The sequence below is a fragment of the Callithrix jacchus genome, chromosome 20 (genome assembly GCF_049354715.1).
Source record: "Callithrix jacchus isolate 240 chromosome 20, calJac240_pri, whole genome shotgun sequence".
NCBI lineage: Eukaryota > Metazoa > Chordata > Mammalia > Primates > Cebidae > Callithrix > Callithrix jacchus.
In genome coordinates, this window is record NC_133521.1 from 14,359,073 (window position 1) to 14,379,658 (window position 20,586).

Below are 20,586 nucleotides of genomic sequence, written 5' to 3' on the forward strand. Positions count from 1 at the left end.
AGGCCAAGGCAGCCAGATCACTTGAGCCCAGGAGTTCAAGATCTGTCTGGGCAACATAGCAAGACTCTGGCTCTACAGAAAAACACAAAAATTAGCTGGGTATGTTGGCACATGCCTGTTGTCCCAGCTACTCCAGGGAAAGAGGTGGGAGGATCACCTGAGCCAGGAGATCAAGGCTGCTGTGAGCTGTGATCTTCCCTCTGCACTCCAGCCTGGGTGACACAGTGAGACTCTCTCTCTCTCTCTCTTTCTCTCTCTCTCTCTGACTCACACACACACACACGCACACACACACACACACACAAATAATAATAATAATGTGATAGTCATATAGAAAATGATAATATTGAGTTTATTACTTATATGAACACCAGGATAAACTCCAACTAGAATACAGACTTAATGTAAAAAACGAAAATGTACAAGTACTAAAGGAAAACAGGTAAATTTACTCTATACCCTGGGGGTAAAGAAAACTTTTCTAACTGTAACTCAAAATGCAAAAATATTAAGAAAATGTGGCTGGGCGCGGTGGCTCACACCTGTAATCCCACCACTTTGGTAGGCCGAGGCGGGCAGGCCACCTGAAGTCAGTAATTTGCGACCAGCCTGGCCAACAAGGTGAAACCCCACCTCTACTAAGAATATAAAAATTAGCCAGGCGTGGTGACATGCACCTGTAGTCCCAGCTACTCAGGAGACTGAGGCAGGAGAATCGCTTGAACCTGGGAGGTGGAGGTTGCAGTGAGCTGAGATTGTGCCACTGTACTCCAGGTTGGGCAACAGAGCAAGACTCTGTCTCAAAAAATATATAAATAAATTAAAAAGCATTAAGAAAATGAGTGATCAGTTTTCCTACATACAAATTTTTAAAAGCTTTTACAAGGCAAAACCAACATTAAAGCAAAATTTTTAAAAAATCTAAGCAAAGGGAAAATCCAGATGACTAATTGAGAAAAACGTATTTGTAACTTGCATCACACATGAGAGATTAATATACCCACTATGGTTTGGATGTGGTTTGTCCCCGCCAAAACTGATGAAGTTTAAATGCCAGTGCAGCAGGTTTGGGAGGTAGGCCTAGTAGAGGGTGTTTGGATCATGGGGGCAAATCCCTCATTAATAGATTAATGCCATCTCTCAGGCCTGAGTTCTTTCTCATGCAGGAATGAACTAGTTCTCAAAAGAGCAAGTTGTTATACAGCGAGGCCACCCCTCAGGCTTTGTCTCTCTGCACATGTCCCCTTCTCCTTTGACCTTTTCTGCCATGTTTTGATGTCGTGCATGGCCCTCAACAGAAGTCAAGCAGACACCAGTGCCATGTTTCTTGAACATCCCAGTTGGGTGGCTGGTATATATGAAATCATTATATTCAACTACTTTTGTATGTGTTTGAAATTTTCAACAATACAATTATTTTAAAAACCATTTACTTCTGAGCAAAACAATTATCATTATTTGCCAACAATTCAGGCCGCTGAGGAAAAAACACAAGCAGCACTCTGGGTAAACTCTTGCCCCTAATATATACATATAAATTTCATCTATCACTTGTTAACTATTTTACTGAATGAATGTTTTCAGTACATTTTATTGGCAAGGTAAATTTGGCATCCTAGCAAGCACCAAGGAAGACCTGCACATACTTAACTTTTTTATTGTAAAATGTTACATATTCAGAAAAATTCAAAGAATACTTAATGAAGTCAAACAAAACATCAAGACACAAGTTTCCCAATGTATTTTTTCTGCACATAGTCCCTTCTTCTCTAGGAGAAAATACTATCTTATATGATAATCTCTTCCCTGAATTTGTTTAATTTGTACTTATTGCATGTTTCCCAAACTATATAGTTTACTTTTTTCTCTAAGTATACACATGGATGCATTTTATACATAGTCTTTTAAGTCTGTCTTCTTTTAGTGTCCATTATGCTTATCAGATTTGCTCTTGCTCTTATGTGTCATTAGAGATTCATGCACTCTCACTGCTGTGTAGTATTCCACTGTATGAATATATCACAATTCATCCACTATCACTATACTGTTAATGCTAATTTGGATTGTTTCCACTTTGAGATTTTCATAAACAATGCCTTTACAAACATTCTTTTACAAATATCCTAGTTTATATGCATACATATAACTAAGCTATAACTTTCTCTAAGCTACAAACCAGGAATAGAATTGCTGGCTCATACAGGACACACATTTTCAACTTTACTGATAATGCCAACTTATTTTCCAAAGTCACTATAACAAATTACACTTCTACTGGTAACATCTGAGAGGTGCTATTCCATACTGCTCACATTTTTAACCTTGCACCTGTACTAACCATGGTAAATACTCACATGTCCCTCATCAGACGAGCATCCTCAGCTCTGACCAGCAAACTTCGGATCAGATTAGAATGATCAGCCATGTCAGCACTGAGCTTCTGATGCACTGAATGATGTTCATCCACCTGGAGACCATGGACACTCAGGAATTAAAAAGGCCTCACAAATTTCTTGAAACCAGATAGATGAAAAGACACTATTTACCAGATACAGAGACTCCCTTCTTTCCCCTGTTCTCTTATGCCAATTAAGCTACCTTCTGTTATTTCATCTTTCTCAACAAGTTAATTCATCTGTGCTGCCTCCAATTTCAACAGGACACTCCATGCTTTAGCACCAGGAGCCCCCACAACACACATAGTAATAATTTAGGGATTTGCAGTGGGAATATTGTATACTTTTGGGCCAATCACAATCCTCTTCATGTTGCTCTTTTATTTTGCATTTGGGTTTTTGGAAAGACCTAAACTGAAGACCAAAACAGATACTACAAATAAGATGAAGAGCTAACAAAGGAAAATATTCATTTATAAATGTATCACCTTAAACCAAAGTAAGCAGGTTCTCAAGAGCTAAACACTTCCTTTTATAAAAGAAATCCTTTCAGTAGTAAACTTTCCAATACTAGTTCAATTTTTATTTCAAGAATTGCAAAAATTCTTGAAAACATCACTATAACATAAGTTCAATAGCAGTATCATTAATCTCCTCAAACATTATTAGACTACCACATTCTCACAAATGCATCTACTGCGTACCCTCACCTTAACTAGCACCTTTCTTAATTCCTCAAAGTAGACAGGAAAATCCGCTTCTACTTGAAGGTCTTCAATAGCAAAAAATGATGCCATTGACTGGATGATATCGCCAGCCAAATCAATATCATCAGTATTTATAGTGATCTACCCAGAGAAAAAATAAACAAGTTTAGCATCCTCAGATATTAGACAAACTTAGCTGAAATAGTACCTGAATTTCCCTACACCCAACAAAATTACTGAGCATATATTTATATGCAGTGTTGAATAAGGTTAAGTTTAGCTCTCAAAGAAATTACAAACCGCATTATTTCCAGCAGCTAGCTAAAAGGCAAATCCTCTAGCCTTAGAAATTAAATGACAATGAAAATGTTTTTGTTGACCTCTGCATTCCCAATCCTTTCCCAATTAGACAAGGAAGAGGAAGGGAAGGAGGCAGAAAACATCTATTCCAGATTCTACTCCAGTGTCTAAGATGGTAACAGTAACAGACTAAGTTAAAACATGTGAAAAAAATAAAACAAAACACGTGGTTTTACGACCTTGACACTGATATCCACCACCTAGCTTTGGACTGAATGGTAAGCACTACATAAGAAATCTCCCCTCCCATTCCATGATCTAAGTGGTTGAATAAATAAATGAAAATAAATTTAAAAAGAAAAAATCTATGCCCCATGATATTAAACATTACCTCTCCACTAAGCTTTATTTTTATATACAGATGGCCACCGTTCCGTAAAGATGTGAAACACACTTGAAATGGAGCATTCTGAAAGTGAGTGTCTTCTGGTAACAGAAAGTTCTGACTGAGCCATACAACAACCTTAAAAATGAACATAGTGAAATGAGCCTACATTTTCAAGATACAGACATTCTTTTTTTTTTAATATGTCTCTAGATATGAAGGTACAGTCATTTTTCAAAGAAGAGTTCTCCTTCTTTCTAGTTTTACTGCTTTGTTGAGAAAAAAAAAAAAGAATTATACTTCATCCCATACCAAGAAAACACTAAAACACTAGTCACAATCCCTTTTCTCACCTCACTCCTGCTCTTAAGTAACATTCATAATTATGCCTGGTCCTACAACAGATGTGATTTTATATCATCCTCTACTAAGACATAGTCTTATATGCAATGTATAAATGATTCAGGTATGTTGCTGATTCTGTTACACAACAGCTCTTCTGTGGGTATAAACTGGATAATGTAGTGTGCTTAAAACTATTCCATTCTATTCTTTAAGAAATGTAAAATGAAGTACACAATGTGCATACATCACAGATACATCCATGCAATAATAAAAATATAAGTTTTAATGTTAATAGCAGTAACACCATGCAGTGGCTTGCAACACTGGTTCCACATGAGACCCTCCATGAGGCCTTCTGGAAGGGCCCACCTATAGTGTTTGTGGTTCCACAGGCCAGGCAGGGGCCTGAGAATCTACATGATTAAAAACTCTCACCAAGAATTCCAAAGCTCAGCCAAGATTAAAGTCCACTAGTATTAGTACTTTCAAATTTACAAGGTGCTATTATCATGCCAATCATGTAATCCTCAGGGCCCCCCCAATAAAGTGGGGGGGATAATATAAAGATTATCCTCACCTACAGATAAGAAAACTGAGGTTCACACTGGTGAAGGGAATTTCCCAAGATCACTAAGAATTTAATGAGTTAAGGTAGCACTTAAAGCCAAAAATGTTCTTAGCTCCAAGTCCCACTTCTTTTCATCTTGCTGCAGGTTCCTCTTGAAATACTCTCTTGAAACCATAACAGGAAGAGAAGAATTAAACACTGGTAATAACTCACCAATAACCAAGGATTGCTCAGATGCTTTTTCAAAGTGAGAGAAGACATTTTAGGAATATTTTTATTACAGGTTGTAAGTCACCCCCAAATTAGAGAATTCTTTCATATTTACTGCTAACAATATAACACATTCATGTCATTTCCCCTTTCTATGAAATCACATCTAAAGGATTCTACCATGCAAAAGCATTGAAAGAGAAAAGTGAGATACTCACCCTCTGTGCCCGTTCTGCAATGGTAAAGTTAACATAACTGATTGGCTCACTGGCAGAGTCCAGACTGGTCAGTGCATACATGGAGAATCGAGGGAGCTGTCTTGTCAATTCAAATACATGAAACTGGGTGCTATGGCCAATAGATGAAACACAAGAGAACTGTTTTGTATAAAATGTTGCTTCAAAGTGCAAGGCCCAGAAAATAAAGCCACTATTGGGCTACCAATTGATATTTAAGGATTTCACTTAAGAAGAAACCCCAAAACACATGAGGGTTAAAGTACTACAGCAATACATTAGATTTCAGATTTAGAGATAGCATGAGTCTACATATATACCTGCATGCACTAAGGATTTAAAACACCATAAAGGGGATGTTAAAAGCTTCTTATCTTCTCCAAGTATTGCAGTTCTTCTTCACTAGCTGAGGTTATGTATGAATGTAATATAAAGGTTCATCTTAACTCTTACACTTTTAGTGGCCAAAACCACAGTTGACAAATCATCAATTAAACATTTTGTGATTATGAGATCACCTGACTAAAAACAGAAAATAATCATCTTAGCCAGGTGCGGTTGCTGATGCCTATAATCCCAGCACTATGGGAAGCCAAGGAGGGCGAATGACCCAAGGTCAGGAGTTCAAGACCAGCCTGGCCAACACAGTGAAACCCTGTCTGTACTAAAAATACAAAAATTAGGTGGGTATGGTGGCTGGCACCTGTGGCCCCAATACTCAAGGAGGCTGAGGCAGGAGAACTGCTTGAACCTGGGAGGCAGAGGTGGCAGTGAACTGAGATTGCTCCACTGCACTCTAGCATGGGCAACAGAGCAAGACTCTGTCTCAGTAAAAAAATAAAAAAGAACCATCTTAAATTTACATATCAGTTTTTTCTTTTTCTTTTTACAGGTTTCAAATTGAGGAAATGAAAGATCATGGGAAACTGTGACTGGGTAGATAGAACCATTAAACAGTTTCTCAGGACCCCCAGAATCCACGGGGCATATGGAAAAAATGAACTGTGACTTGCAAAGGGTCACCTGCTTCTGTAACCCACAAATGCTTTCAAGTGCAGATCCACAGGGACATCTTTGGGAGGCGCAATAGGGATGCGGATGGAACTGGAGAGGTTGTGAATGCTGGGATGTACCACGTGGCTTTCACCTGCAAAAATTCCCTCTGCAAAAATCAGTACTGCTCGGATGATGGTGTCTGCAGGGAAGAGGAAAAACAGTTAAAGAGCAACTCCAAGATGGCACAGGTGCCTCTAAACACCAGCTATAAATACTGTCTTACCATTAGAAGTAGATATGCATACTTCTGTATGAGCAGTTTGGGTCTCATTCCCCAAATTGACTGAGAGTATGGTGTGGAGCCCGGTATTGGCTGGAATTATGCCCCGATGACCATCAGCCTCATTCAGTGGACTGCCCAATTCAGCCTGCAAAACACCTCACCCATTTCCAGCTCAATCACCAAAACACTGAACTAATATCAATTTTAAATAATATCGCTACTCAGCTTCAAAAGACATAGTCTACAGCATCTTATTAATATAGTAATCTGATTCTTCAGAATTCAGAGAATTCACCTTATTTGTACTCCCTTGCTCTGTCTGGCCCTGTGGGAAAAAAACCCTTGCCTCTTTCTATGGGTATGGTCCACTGTATCTCATCATGACTTTTACATTTTGTAAGTATTATTCTTTTAAAGAAAGAAAAGAAATTCCCATAGTACACCAAACTCAAATACAGTAACACATGACAGGACAAATTAAAGTAACATTTCAGCCAGTTTGCTGTACATACACACAGTGTTTTTATAGTTGCCAATTTTTAAATGATTTGCTTTTGAAAAAGATAAAAGACATTCTATACATATTGTTCTTGCCTTTTGTCACTTAATAAGACCACAGATATCCTTCCATATCAGTCCAAGTATTCATTCTTTGAACTGCTTAAGATTCCCCAGCACATACTCCCTACTGCTGATGAAAACTTAAGTTGCTTCCAGCTGTTTTCACTGCTATAAATAAATAGTGATGCAGGAAATATCCTCGAACAATCAGGAAAACATTTCTGCAATTTAACCACCTGGAAGTGAAATTTCAAGATCAAAGGATATATGCCCTCTCAATTCTGACACTGGCAAAAAGGCCACACCCTGGCAATGACACTCCCATTCTTCCACATTTGCCAATTCTCCCCATCAGTCTCAACGTTTTAGCCTCCATTACCCTGTCACATTAGGACCTACCTTGGTGTTTTCCTCATAGTTACGGAGTTCCAGCAACAGATTCTGCTTCTTCTGACTCAGCTCTCGAATTAGGTCCTGCTCTGCACTGGTGTCCATGAGGTTTCCCTTCATCTCAGCCATGCCAGGCAGGTAGCCCCGGACTGAACAGAAGGAAAATACCCCAAGTATAACCAGGTATACATTTAGGTCATCAATTAACTGCTCTTAAAAACAAACACCTAAGTTCTCCCCAACTTTGGTGAATTGATTAGAACTAGAGGATCTCAATACAAATACTTCTAGGGAAATTTCCTGGTATTTTGACCCAATCAAACGGAAAGTGTGACTTTTCAAGGATTTTCCTCATCCCAATTTACTTTCCCCATCCACTGAGCAGCAGATTAACTGTATGTGGCCATCCATCCGGTAATCTCCTTCTACCACACCAGCAATTGCAGAAGAAAAATTGTCCTTGAAGATGACCTCCCCAGTTCGGTCACTTCGAGCATCAACCTAAAAATAAAACAAGAATTTAAAAAATTGCTTAGGCTATATGTTTAAAAACCACAAAATTTAAAAATAAAAATCAGCTTTAAAGGTCATTCAGTCTAGCAGTTTTCAAGAATGTTCTATAAAGCCCTACGACTTCTCAGGAAAATACCTATAACTGCTGGGGCCAAGATGGACCCAAAGGAGCCTCAACCAGCTGTGCTTTCTTCCTTTTAAATAAAAGCTGTTTTTCATACTGGCCTTCACACAATGCTTCATTTCAAGAAACGGGTCTCCTAAGAGCCAGTACATATAGTACACACAGCACAGTGCAAAGGGCATGGGCTTAATAGCCAAACTGCTCAGGTTCAGACTCCAGCTCTAACACATACTATCCACAGCATCTTAGTGTCTTAATCATTCTGTGCTTGGTCTTTTCATCCGAGGAACAATAACCAGAACATGGAGAAAATAACAGTACTACACTTCATTGGGTTATAATGAAGTTAACGTATATAAACAGGGCTTGACACACAGAAGTATATAATAAATGTTAGCTCTGTATAAAAGTTGTATCTTTATTATATATAAATGTATAAAGTATGTTTAAACTGAAGTTCAAAAACTGTGGAGTTAGCCCAGTCTTCCACCACACGACCTTTTACAACAACCCTGTTAAGAGTCCCTCCCTCTTCCACATAAAAACTATTCAGATATCTTAGAGAGCTTTCCTATCCTCTAAGTCTCCCATTCCCAAGAGATAGAGCAAATAAATAAATGACTGATCAGAAACAAATGCATCTCAAAAGCAATAATAAATGACCATCACTTAAAATATGATTATGAGGCCGGGCGTGGTGGCTCACGCCTGTAATCTCAGCACTTTCGGAGGCAGAGGTGGGCAGATCATGAGGTCAGAAGATTGAGACCATCCTGGCTAATACAGTGAAACCCCATTTCTACTAAAAATACAAAAAATTAGCCAGACATGGTGGCATGAGCCTGGAGTCCCAGCTACTCAGGAGGCTGAGGCAGGAAAATTGCTTGAACCTGGGAGGTAGAGGTTGCAGTGAGCCAAGATCACACCACTGTACTCCAGCCTGGGTGACAGAATGAGATTCTGTCTCAAAAAACAAAAAATGATGATTATGTTCCAGGCAAGGACACAGGTATTATCTACAGAAAATCTGGCAGAACAATCATTTCAATGACCAATGCTACTCACTATTTTTGTCTTTTTATAAACAATCTTCTGGGGAAAATTTTGCAACCAAAACATAAAGTAGTTTAGGTCACAGCCTATCCCTTGTCTACAGTATATCACTGTCAAGTATCCATGCTATTAATAACATCATGGAAGCCTGACAATTATGAATGCTAAAGCCTATGAAAGAATGAATGACCTGTATTTTTACCAAAGCACATTACTGTAACCCTAACTCAGACTGACTTGAACTTGCAACGTTTTAGTTAAAGCCTAGCTACCTAATGGCTGTTAGCACTGCATTTCCACAATATGTAGCAAATAGAAGGTTCATTTGCTAACTAAGAAGCAGGACTACAAATTAATCTTTCTGTGGATATTCTGATGTTTTGCTTAATCCAACATGGAGGTTTTACCCTGAAAGGAAAGGATGGCCCTCCAACTCATCAAATGACATACAAAAGATGAAGTGAATTGGCTAGCAGCATTTATTTAGTATTTTCACACCCATATTCACCAGGTGGATCTGTATGCTTCCCTTTTGTATATTTCTATTAAATGTAGACAATCGGTTTTTCCACTTATATAATTTTCTTATCTTTTTCATGCTCAAGAGCACATTACATAATAGAAATTCCTTAAAATTTCAAAAACATTTAACTAAAAAAAAATCTAGGTCAAGAGTTATATTTCAAGGTAACCTGACAAGTTTTCAAATCTAGTAGTTTTCTAATACTTAAATCAGTCATAATAATTTCTATTCCCTCAATAGATGGTCCACTGCTATGGTCTGAATGTGCCCTAACAAAATTCGTATGTTGAATCCTAACAGCCAAGGTAATGGTATTGGGAAGTGAGAGGTGAATAGGTATTAAGGGCAGAACCCCCATGAACAGTAAGATTAGCGTCCTATAAAAGAAGGCCCAGAGACATCCCTTGCCCCTTCCATCATGTAAGGCTTCTGTCTATAAGGAAGTGATCCCTCACCAGACACTGAATCTGCCAACACCTTGATAGGGGACTTCCCAGCCTCCAGAACTTTAAGAAATAAATTTCTGTTGTTTATAAGCCACCCACACTATGGTATTCTGTTATGGCAGCCCAAACCAACTAAGACATCCATTTCACAGACTTTCTTAATAAGCAACTATACAGTCTTCTAAATTTTAGTACCCATAGTAATGACAAAACTAAGTGGAAAAGCAGAAACTGACATAACAGCTCTTTAGAATCTGTTCTTCACATAACACCAAAGGAATGCTTATAAAGTGCTAGAGAAAAGTAAAGATATATCAAAGAAGAAAAGATAAGAACTTGCTCATCCGCTTCAGGCAACCCAACACTGACAGACAAGAAAGCGAGGGCAAATGGTATCCATGGAGACCTGGCAGCTACCTAGGTAGCTTCTAAGAAGACAATCCTGACTTGCCAAAAGACTGTAAAAAATTCTGATTTGAAGTTAAAAAAGGAAAGCAAGCAAAAGGATTTTATTTTAAGTTATAGCTCAGAAAACAATATGCTAACATGATTCTTCCCATTAGTGCTAAGTTTTCAGGCAGTTCTGAAGCTTTATTAGAAAAGAGCTTTTCAAACAATTCCTTAAAACTCCTTTTTTTACTGTCCTACTCCCTAGAGTCATCCTAGCTGATGGATTCTCAGTCCTTCAAAAAAGAGATTTAGAAAGAATCTCCCTGAAGATTTCCCCCAAACAACACTTACAAGACTTACACTCTCTCATTTTGCAGTTCTTGATAATGATAGCAGGAATAATGTGTTAAGAGTATTGAGTTAAATGTGAAAACACAGCCAAGGAACTGAAGTTTACATCCCAACATTATGTTTCTAAGTCCTATAGTCAATACACCTTGGACAATTAGTACTTTGAATGTCCTGAACTTTGCTATTCAAACTTACCTTCCCATTGGACCAACCAGTTATCAGTTCATTCACTCCATCAGAATTAAGGTCAAAAGCATGAATGCTCATGGCATGATTTTTCGACTGAAAAAGAATTCCAATAATTAGCACAGAAGTCTCACAATATGTATCAAGTCCCTGAATATCAAAGGCTGAATTATACTAACTTTAATTCTCCAATATCGGGCTGTTTTGTCATAAACTCCAACTGTGCCATTGGAAAGGGCGTAACCAAATCGACTGCCATACATGGGACAAAGAGAGGTGACTACCTGGAAAACAATACATAAAAACACAACATCTTTTCATTAAGGCTCAATTTACAGTTTACTGTGAAGTACAGCTTTATAAGATTTCACATGCCTTGTTACAACTATGTTAAAATTAGATTTAAAGGCACTAGTGGGGAATTTCAATCCATTAGTGGGGAATGTATTCCTCTTCTCTATGATACATGTCATCTATTTCAGAGTTGTATAATCAGATTTAAATAAACTCACACGATTTGGTGTTTTAGAGCAACCTTATGTGGCAAGTTTCAGGAAATTATTTTTAAAAAACACATGAAAACTAATGGGACTAAGTAAGAAATAAGCTAAGTACACAAGATCAAGAATATGCACATACAATAGATATTATATATGTTCACCTAAAAAGTTTTAATGATTACTTAACTTATAATGTCCTACAGTCTAAATTTTTAAGACTTACAACAATCCACAATTGAATACCTTACTTCATATGTATACTTTTCTATGACATAATTTATTGTTTGCTAGCTAGCAGTAAAAGAAAGAACACACAATCCTTTGAAAAGTAAAAACCCAAGCACATGGATCTGTGTAGTATATAACAATATACAGTATGCATATATGATACAGAAATAGTTACAGGACTGTTCAAGGATTTGACATCCTTAAAAGGATAAAATTTTAGGTACTGAACAAAACTTTCCTTTAAGTTAAAACCAAAGCTTAATGATATCCATTATTCTGCAGATTACTTTCTAATTCTGCTCCTAATACAAGAGATATTAAGAAATAAATTGTATAAAGCAGAGGATAGTTATATAATTTCCTTTACACCTACAGCTTTTCTACAAAACCACCCACTTCACTTAACTATGAATACAAAGTGCTGTGTAGGATTCCAGAATTATTTAGCTCAGGGCATTCTTCTGACAACACTTCGTATTGTTCAACTGCCAAATGAATCATGATTTTGCTGATCCGGGAAAAGATATTTAAACTAGGAGCAAAAACTTAACAAAGAGAACAGGAAAATGGCCCTGCAAATGAACAATGTTATAAAGTCCATATTTTCATAAATTTAGCCCCAGATTCCTGAGCTCCTTTAGTGCTTCCTTAGTTCACCAGTTCTTTCCTTTCATGGACTAGAAGATCAATAAGTCCCCTCAAATCCCTAACTCTATTCCAGGTTCTTATCCTCTTTTCTAGGATTTAGGAAAGAGGTGTTTCAAAGATTTCAGTCTCCTCACATCTAGTATTAACAAACCACAGAAATCCAACAAAATCTGAATGATTCCCACCAAAGGAGAAAATATTTACCACAAATTAGAATGAAAGGGATATGAGAATGCAGGACATAGCACCTATCAGCCAGGGATTCTCAAGTTGTTTTTTTTAGTGGTGGGGGAGGTTGCAAACCTCTTTAAGAATCTGATGAAGGCTCCGGGCCCTCCCCCAGAAAGCACAGGTAAGCACATGCACACAAAACAAACTCCAGGGCCAGGTGCGTGACTCACGCCTATAATCCCAACACTTTGGGAGGTCAAGGCAAGTGAATTGCCTGAGGTCAGGACTTTGAGACCAGCCCGGTCAACATGGCAAAACCACGTGTCTACTAAAAATACAAAAATTAGCTGGGTGTGGTGGTGGGTGCCAATAATCCCAGCTACTCGGGAGGCTGAGGCGGGAGAATCGCTTGAACCTGGCGGGGCAGAGGTTGCCGTGAGCCAAGATTGTGCTATTGCACTCCAGCCTGGGTGACAAGAGCAAAACTCCATCTCAAAAAAAAAAACAGACTCCCTGTATAGACACACATCCTCAGACTGCTCCTTTTGGCACTCATTTGTCCTCTTCATTTCTTCTTTGTCCACAACTATCATCTTACATCATACTGCCTATGAACATATAAAAGGTATAGTAGGACTTAGTAAAAACTGATAACTCTTGCTTTGGATAAATTCGTTAAAGTCATTGATAACACTGTACATCAATATGTAGGTTTTGCTTTTTGGTCTCCTTTTTAGTTACAGGAAAAGAAGTGACCTTCTTAGACAGCTTTTATGAGTGGCAAGAAGCAAGAAATTTAAGGACAAGTGGCCAAGGTTAGTTTTGAGACCAGTGTCCTCAAGCGTTTCTAATACAGTTTCCTAAATACCACATAACTAAATTTTGCAGAATCCCACCATTCTGATCTCTAAGACTCCCTTTCACTGGTTTCTTTCTGTCCATTTACAATGTTCACAAGCCATTGCTCCTTTATCCTCTTCTTATTCCGTAAGAATACCTTAAAATTTTTTTCTGTTTCAGCTACCCAATCCTGAAAACTAGCAGCAAATAAGTATCATAAGAATGTCAAAACCATAAAGGATACAGGTAATCTTTAGATATTGCTTTTTATTTTCTTTTTGCCTTTATTTTCCTAACTCTTAATACTGTTACTTTGTTTTTCATTTTAATTTTGAGACAGAGTCTTGTTCTGTTGCCCCGGGTAGAATGCAGTGGTGCGATCATAGCTCACTGTAGTCTCAAGCTCCTGGGCTCAAGGGATCCTCCTGCCTCAGTCTCTCAAGCAGCTAGGACTACAGACATGTGCCATCATACCTGGCTAATTTTTTATGTTTTTTGTAGAGATGGGGTCTTGTTGCCCAGGTGGGTCTCAAACTCCTGGCCTCAAGTGATCCTTCCGCCTTGGCCTCCCAAAACACTAGGATTACAGGCATGAGCCACTGCATCAGGCCTAAACATTACCTTTTTAAAAATAAAGTTTAAACTTTTAAAAGAAATATCTCAGGTTCCATTACATGAGTAATTCTAATCACAAGTTTCTAACACCTAATTTTTTTTTTAGAGCTGGAGTAACTAACACCTAATTTTTAAGCTTACCTACAGAAATGTGCCTAAGAAGTACTGAATTTGCAAGAAGAAAAAAAATATAAAAATCTCATTTATGCATTTCAGCCCTATTCAATACATATGATGATGATGAGGAAGAAGAGGCATAAAGGTTCAAATGCTGACCATGACACTTCATAGCCAAGATATTGTACAAGTAACTTAACAAAAATGTAACATCAGGCCAGGCACAGTGGCTAACCCCTGTAATTCCAGCACTTTGGGAGGCCAAGGTGGGTGGATCACTTGAGGTCAGGAGTTCAAGACCAGCCTGGGCAACATGGCAAAACCCCATCTCTACTAAAAATACAAAAATTAGCTGGGCATGGGGGTGGCACGCACCTGTAGACCCAGCTACTCAGAAGGCTGAGGTATGAGAATCACTTGAATCTGGGAGGTGGAAGTTGCAGTGAGCTGAGATTACACCACTGCACGCCAGCCTGGGTGATGGAGGAAAACTCTGCCTCAAAACAAACAAACAAACAACCAGAACATCAGTTTCCTCATCTATGGAAATAATAATTTATCTTCCTATTAGGGATGTTGTAAGGATTTAATAAGTTACTTCATATAAAGTACTTAGAGCACTACCTGGCATATGATAGGTACATAATAAATAGTTGACATTATTATTTGCATGTATTAACTAAGAAATGCCTTTATGTATTCAACTATACTCAATAATTTTTCTCTATTTAATTAATCTTTTCAAAATATATCTTAATTAGAATTTTTACTGCTTTTCTTTCCACAACATACAGCTCTGTCTGACCCCCACAGTTTTTATCCTAAAACCATCTGGGTTGGGAGATGCCCCCAGCACTCTCACTTGATGTTTCATCTAACAGTGCTGATCTATCTTGTCCAAGGTTACTATAGTTCAAGGTGGCACTTCTTACCTCTGTTTCTGTCATTTCTGCCACAATCTCATCTTCCTTAAAAACTCGGATGTCAAAATCCTCAGATCCAACAAGAAGCTGAAAGGGAAATATCATACATGTTTAGGTAAGTGAAAACAACAAAATTTTCATAAACAAAACAAAAGGTTGCACAATACTTTCCATGCTGCTACTGCCACCCAAGACTGACTACCTCCTAATAGTCTGATGCTCAGGAATGCTCCCTCTATTGGGAGGATCAGCACATTCAGTCAGTGAAGAAACAGGGTCTACTACAGCTTTTATCCTGCCATTGGAATTGCATATCTTGCCAGAATAAGTTATTTCCCTAAGTACCTGAAAATGCTCCCTGGATCAGCAACTTTCTCTGCCTACAGATGGAAGCCCTGTTCAAACACCAGAGCCCAGTGTCCATGGATAAGAGAGGGGCAAGTCAGTGCCCAACACAGCACTTCATACCTACTGCTCAAGAAGCTAATTTCTAGGGTAACCATAAGAATAATTTCAAAGGCGGGGGAACGATCCAAGATGGCCGATCGCTAACATCCCGGGATTGCAGCTCTCAGGGAAGGCGCGGAGAACTAGAGGACGCCACACTTTCAGACAAATTCTGGTCGCTCATGGAGCAGAAGATCCCCCAGTGGAGGAAACACACGGGTGGCCAGCGTGACTCTCGTGGCCGGCGCAGCGGTTCCTCCAGCACCTTGGCGCGGCAGCTCTCGGAGCAGAGTAAACCGGTTTGGAGGACCCGCACGGGCCCCCAACACAACACCAGAGCCCGGTGCAGCGGCTGTGACGGCACCTCAGCGCGGCAGCGCTCGGCGCAGAGTAAACGGGACCAGTTCCCCTTCTGACCGAGGTTTGGAGCCCCGGGAAGGCAGAGTCGCCTACTGCGGACACAAGAAGGAAGCCAGACAGGAGAATCCTGGGCAGAAAAGCACCATCAGTTTTAACGCCGCTGCTCTGGCCCTGGGAACTAACAACCTGGACGTCCACTCAAGAGACTTAATCTGAAAGTTGGTAAATTCAAAGACGACAGGAGGATAAATTTACAACGACGGGAAGAAACCAGCGTAAAAAAGCTGAGAATACTCAAAGTCAGATCGCCTCTCCCTCTAAAGATGATCACAGTTCCACATCAACAATAGAACAAGGCTTGATGGAGAACGAGCGCATCCTGATGACAGAATCACTCTTCAAGGAATGGTTAATAACAAACTTCGGTGAGTTAAAAGAACATGTTGTAGCCCAACGTAAAGAAACTAGGAACTTTGAAAAAAAGTTTGATGAAATCCTATTGAGAATAGACAACTTAGAGAGGAGTATGAGTGAATTAATGGAACTGAAGAATACAATACAGGAACTCCGAGAAGTATGCACAGGTTTAAACACTCGAATTGTTCGAGCAGAAGAAAGGATATCAGAGGTCAAAGTCCAACTTAATGAAATAAAACAAGAAGACAAGATTAGAGAAAAAAGGATAAAAATGAATGAGCAAAGTCTCCAAGAAATGTGGGACTATGTGAAAAGACCAAATTTACGTTTGATAGGTGTACCTGAATGCGACAGAGAGAATGAATCCAAGCTGGAAAATACCCTCCAGGATATTATTCAGGAAAATTTTCCTAAACTAGCAAAGCAAGTCAACATTCAACCCCAGGTAATACAGAGAACACCACAAAGATATTCCTCAAGAAGAGCAACCCCAAGGCACATAATCATTAGATTCACCAGGGTTGAAACGAAGGAGAAAATACTAAGGGCAGCCAGAGAGAGAGGTCAGGTTACCCACAAAGGCAAGCCTATCAGACTTACAGCAGATCTCTCAGCAGAAACTCTACAAGCCAGAAGAGTGGGGGCCAATATTCAACATCCTCAAAGAACAGAACCTTCAGCCCAGAATTTCATATCCAGCCAAACTAAGCTTCACAACTGAAGGAAAAATAAAATCTTTTATGAACAAGCAAGAACTCAGAGATTTTATTACCACCAGGCCTGCTTTACAAGAGCTTCTGAAAGAAGCATTACACACAGAAAGAAACAACCAGTATTAGCCTTTCTAAAAATACACCAAAAAGTAAAGAGCACCAACATAAAGAAGAATTTACACCAACAAATGGATAAAACAGCCAGTCAACATCAAATGGCAGTAACCCTAAATATAAATTGACTAAATCCCCCAATCAAAAGACACAGCCAAAACCCAATGGCATGTTACATCCAGACCTGTTTCACATGCAAGGACACACAAAGACTCAAAACAAAGGGATGGAGAAAGATTTACCAACCAATTGGAGAGCAAAAATAAATAATAAATAAATAAAAAGCAGGAGTTGCAATTCTCGTATCGGATAAAATAGATTTTAAAGCAACAAAGATATAGTGGTAAAAGGATCAATGCAACAACAAGAGCTAACGATCCTAACACCCAGATACGAGACTTAGATTCAATGAGACAGAAAATTAATAAGGATATCAAGGACTGGAACTCAGATCCGGAACAAGTAAACTTAATAAATATTTATAGAGCTCTCCACTTCAAATACACAAAATATACATTCTTGTCAATACCACATCACACCTACCCATAAGTTTAAATGAAACATTGATTGGCCATTATTAATACCCAAGTTTTTTCAAAATAAAGCAGTATTTCCATTTACTCTCCCTCTTTCTCTTCCTCTTTCTTCCTCTCCTTTACTTATTATTTTTTTTTTCTTTCGTTCTCTCAAAAAAAATCAACTTGTAAACCTCTAGATCCAGGTCGGCAATGTCTCTCTCATTGCTTGATTTCCTTCCTTCCCTTCCCTCCCTCCCTCCCTCCCTCCCTCCCCGCTTTCTCCCTTCCTTCCTTCCTTCATCCCTTCCTTCCTCCCTACCGTCCTTCTTCCCTCCCTTCCTCCCCCACCCAAAAAAAAAAAGAATAATTTCAAAGGCTAAAAGCCCATTTCTAAAACATTTAGATTCCTCAAAAAAATTGGCCAAAATTGAAAACTACATACTAACATGGTTTCAAAGTATGAGGAGCAATTCATGAGACTGCGATCCTCTACCCTCTCTGCACCCTCCTGAGTCTCTGAAACACCATGGCTTTGATCTTTGTATTTATTAGACAAGCACAAGTGATTTACTGTTCAAAAGAGAAGAGAAAGACAAATGAGGTCAACTAGCTCAGCATTTGGGCATTCTCCTGGCAAAATCAGCCAGGAGAATCCTTTTTGTCACTGTCATGACAAAATTTATTCCGCTAAACACAGAAGAGAGGTATCTCCACCCCCACATACCTCTTTCTTTCCATCACCGTCAAAGTCACACAAGGCCAAGGAATGAACATTGTCTCCAGTAACCTGAAAATAAAACCCCAAACCATTAGCTTGCCATCTTTTCTTCATTTACTCCAAATATATTAGCTACGTGAAAGAGAGGATTACACAAAACACAAATGAATGTTATTCAAATTATTCATATTCTTTTTTAATATACAGAATTATAGATATTGTTCTATATTTTAATTATTCAGTAGAGTTGGTGGTTAAAAAAGAACATTAAAAGTAAAAATGCTTAAGAGTACCAAAAAGAATGTTTTCTTCTTCATACCGTCCAAAAGAGATCACTTCCTTCATGATTGAAACCCTGCAGAGCACAATTGCCACCAATAATTGCAAGAGGGGAAGAAATGTCTCCTAAAGTCCCCAGCACAATTGCATTTGCCCCATCTGCTACCTAAGAAAAGTAAAAGGACACATTATCTTAGACATAATCATCTGCAGGCACACTGAAGGTAATGTATATCCATATTTTTTTGGGATACCCAAATTCCTCTGTCATCATTTGTGAGAAGCCAGATGGTTTCCTGAGAGGGCAGCCAGGGCTGTCCACCGAGACCTAATGCTGTGGCTTCTGCAAGGATGAGCACAGATGCAGGGTAAATCAGAGCCCTGGCTCTCACACTAAGCTGCTACAAAAACCTGCTATGATACTCTGGGGCTCTCTGGGACCACAGGTTCCAGAGGGCAAATTCTCCAGAGAATCAAGACTTAAGCCTTTAAGCACCCAAACTCTGAATTTGTTTTAACCATTTTGGATAGAGATCTTTTAAATACTTATAATCCAGTTCTTTACTACTCTTTTAAATTTTACTATTCTTTGTACTAAAAAGTACAAAGAATAATAAAACACCCATGGCCCCACCATCCAAAATAAGTATCTTAGACTTCTTGAATAAATTACATAAGTATAAGTTAATTTATTTCTATAGACTCAAGGACATCTTTATAAACACTGTTTATTGTATAGGAAAATAAGTGTTACTTACATAATCTTTAAGTAGAAAAACAATAAAGATTGGCTATATAGGAAAGAAAAGACTTCATAAGAAATTATAACTGTTAAGTGGACAAAGAAATAATAAAGTTAAAAGGTAAACAATGAAGTGAGAAAAAAAGCCCTACAATATATAAGACAAAAAGTTAATATAAGAAAAAGGTTAGTAAAAGGCAAATAAATACAAAAACGGTAAATACCCCAACCAAAAAAATAAACAAATGGGAAATATTAGAGATGAAATACAGTCAACGAAAATGAAAAATGTTCATTCTCACAATATATCATTTTTCACTTTTTGGATTAGCAATGAAAAAGAACAATAATATCCACTACTAGTTAGGGTGTAATAAAACAGGCACTATCATTATTGAGGGGGGTATGGAAAATGGTAGTATTTCTAGGGAGCAGTTCACCAATGCCTATCAAAAATCTCATTTTAAAAAAGTCTTTGGCTGGGTGTGGTGGCTCACGCCAATAATCCAAGCACTTTGGAGGCCAAGGCGGGCGGATCACCTGAGGTTGGGAGTTCAAGACCAGCTTGACCAACATGGTGAAACCCCGTCTTTATAAAAATAAAATAAAATAAATAAATAGTCTTGGACTAGGCAATTGTAAAGCTGACTCTTTGTAATCTGAATTTATGTGTCAACTTGGCTAGTCAATGGTACTCAGGTATTTGGTCAAACATTATTCTAGAGTCACTGTCAGGGTATTTTCCAGATGACATTAACATTTAAATCAGTAGATTTTGAGTAAAGCAGATTATTATCCATAATGTGGGTGGGCCTCACACATTAATTGGTCCACTCACATTATAGTTAATAATCTGCTTTACTATTAAGTCCTTCAATACTTTTTATTAAGTACTTTCTATTAAGTATTGTCAATAGAAAAAAAAAAAACTGACCTCCCCCAGGGAAGAAGGGATGCTACCAGCAAACAACCTTTGTACTTGAGCTTCAACATCAATTCTCTCCTAGGTATCCAGCCTGCTGGCCCACCATGCAGATTTTCCACTTGCCAGGCTCCACAACTGTATAAGCCAATTCCTGAAAACAAGTATTTCCTCCTCTAACATGTACATATCCTATTGGTTCTGTTTCTCTAGAGAACCCTGACTACTACAATCCTAAACACAATTTCAGTTCTGAACAAAAACAACATGACCTTGAAACAAGCAAACGGCAAAAAAGTCCCAACCACTAAAAAAAACAGTGATCAGCTGGACTTCATAAAAATGAAAAAC

General features: G+C 38.5%; 1 protein-coding gene across 3 annotated transcripts in view; it reads right to left on the minus strand.

Moving 5' to 3' along the window:
• The window catches only part of BBS2 (Bardet-Biedl syndrome 2), a 37,911-nt gene that overhangs the window by 8,849 nt on the left and 8,476 nt on the right, over positions 1-20,586 (minus strand). For 2 of the 3 annotated variants that reach the window (XR_013530479.1, XM_002760968.8), the window contains exons 3-15: positions 18,612-18,737; positions 18,299-18,361; positions 15,015-15,092; positions 11,143-11,247; positions 10,973-11,059; positions 7,743-7,878; positions 7,387-7,526; positions 6,427-6,571; positions 6,171-6,342; positions 5,130-5,259; positions 3,795-3,926; positions 3,107-3,244; positions 2,355-2,467 (exon numbers count right to left, since the gene is read on the minus strand). Coding sequence is in view for 2 of the 3 variants with exons in the window: in XM_002760968.8 (XP_002761014.1) it covers positions 2,355-2,467; positions 3,107-3,244; positions 3,795-3,926; positions 5,130-5,259; positions 6,171-6,342; positions 6,427-6,571; positions 7,387-7,526; positions 7,743-7,878; positions 10,973-11,059; positions 11,143-11,247; positions 15,015-15,092; positions 18,299-18,361; positions 18,612-18,737 (1,565 nt within the window). In the remaining variant the exon portion in view is untranslated. The remainder of the gene's footprint in view (positions 1-2,354; positions 2,468-3,106; positions 3,245-3,794; positions 3,927-5,129; positions 5,260-6,170; positions 6,343-6,426; positions 6,572-7,386; positions 7,527-7,742; positions 7,879-10,972; positions 11,060-11,142; positions 11,248-15,014; positions 15,093-18,298; positions 18,362-18,611; positions 18,738-20,586) is intronic. The other variant, XM_054248664.2, reaches the window with a different exon arrangement.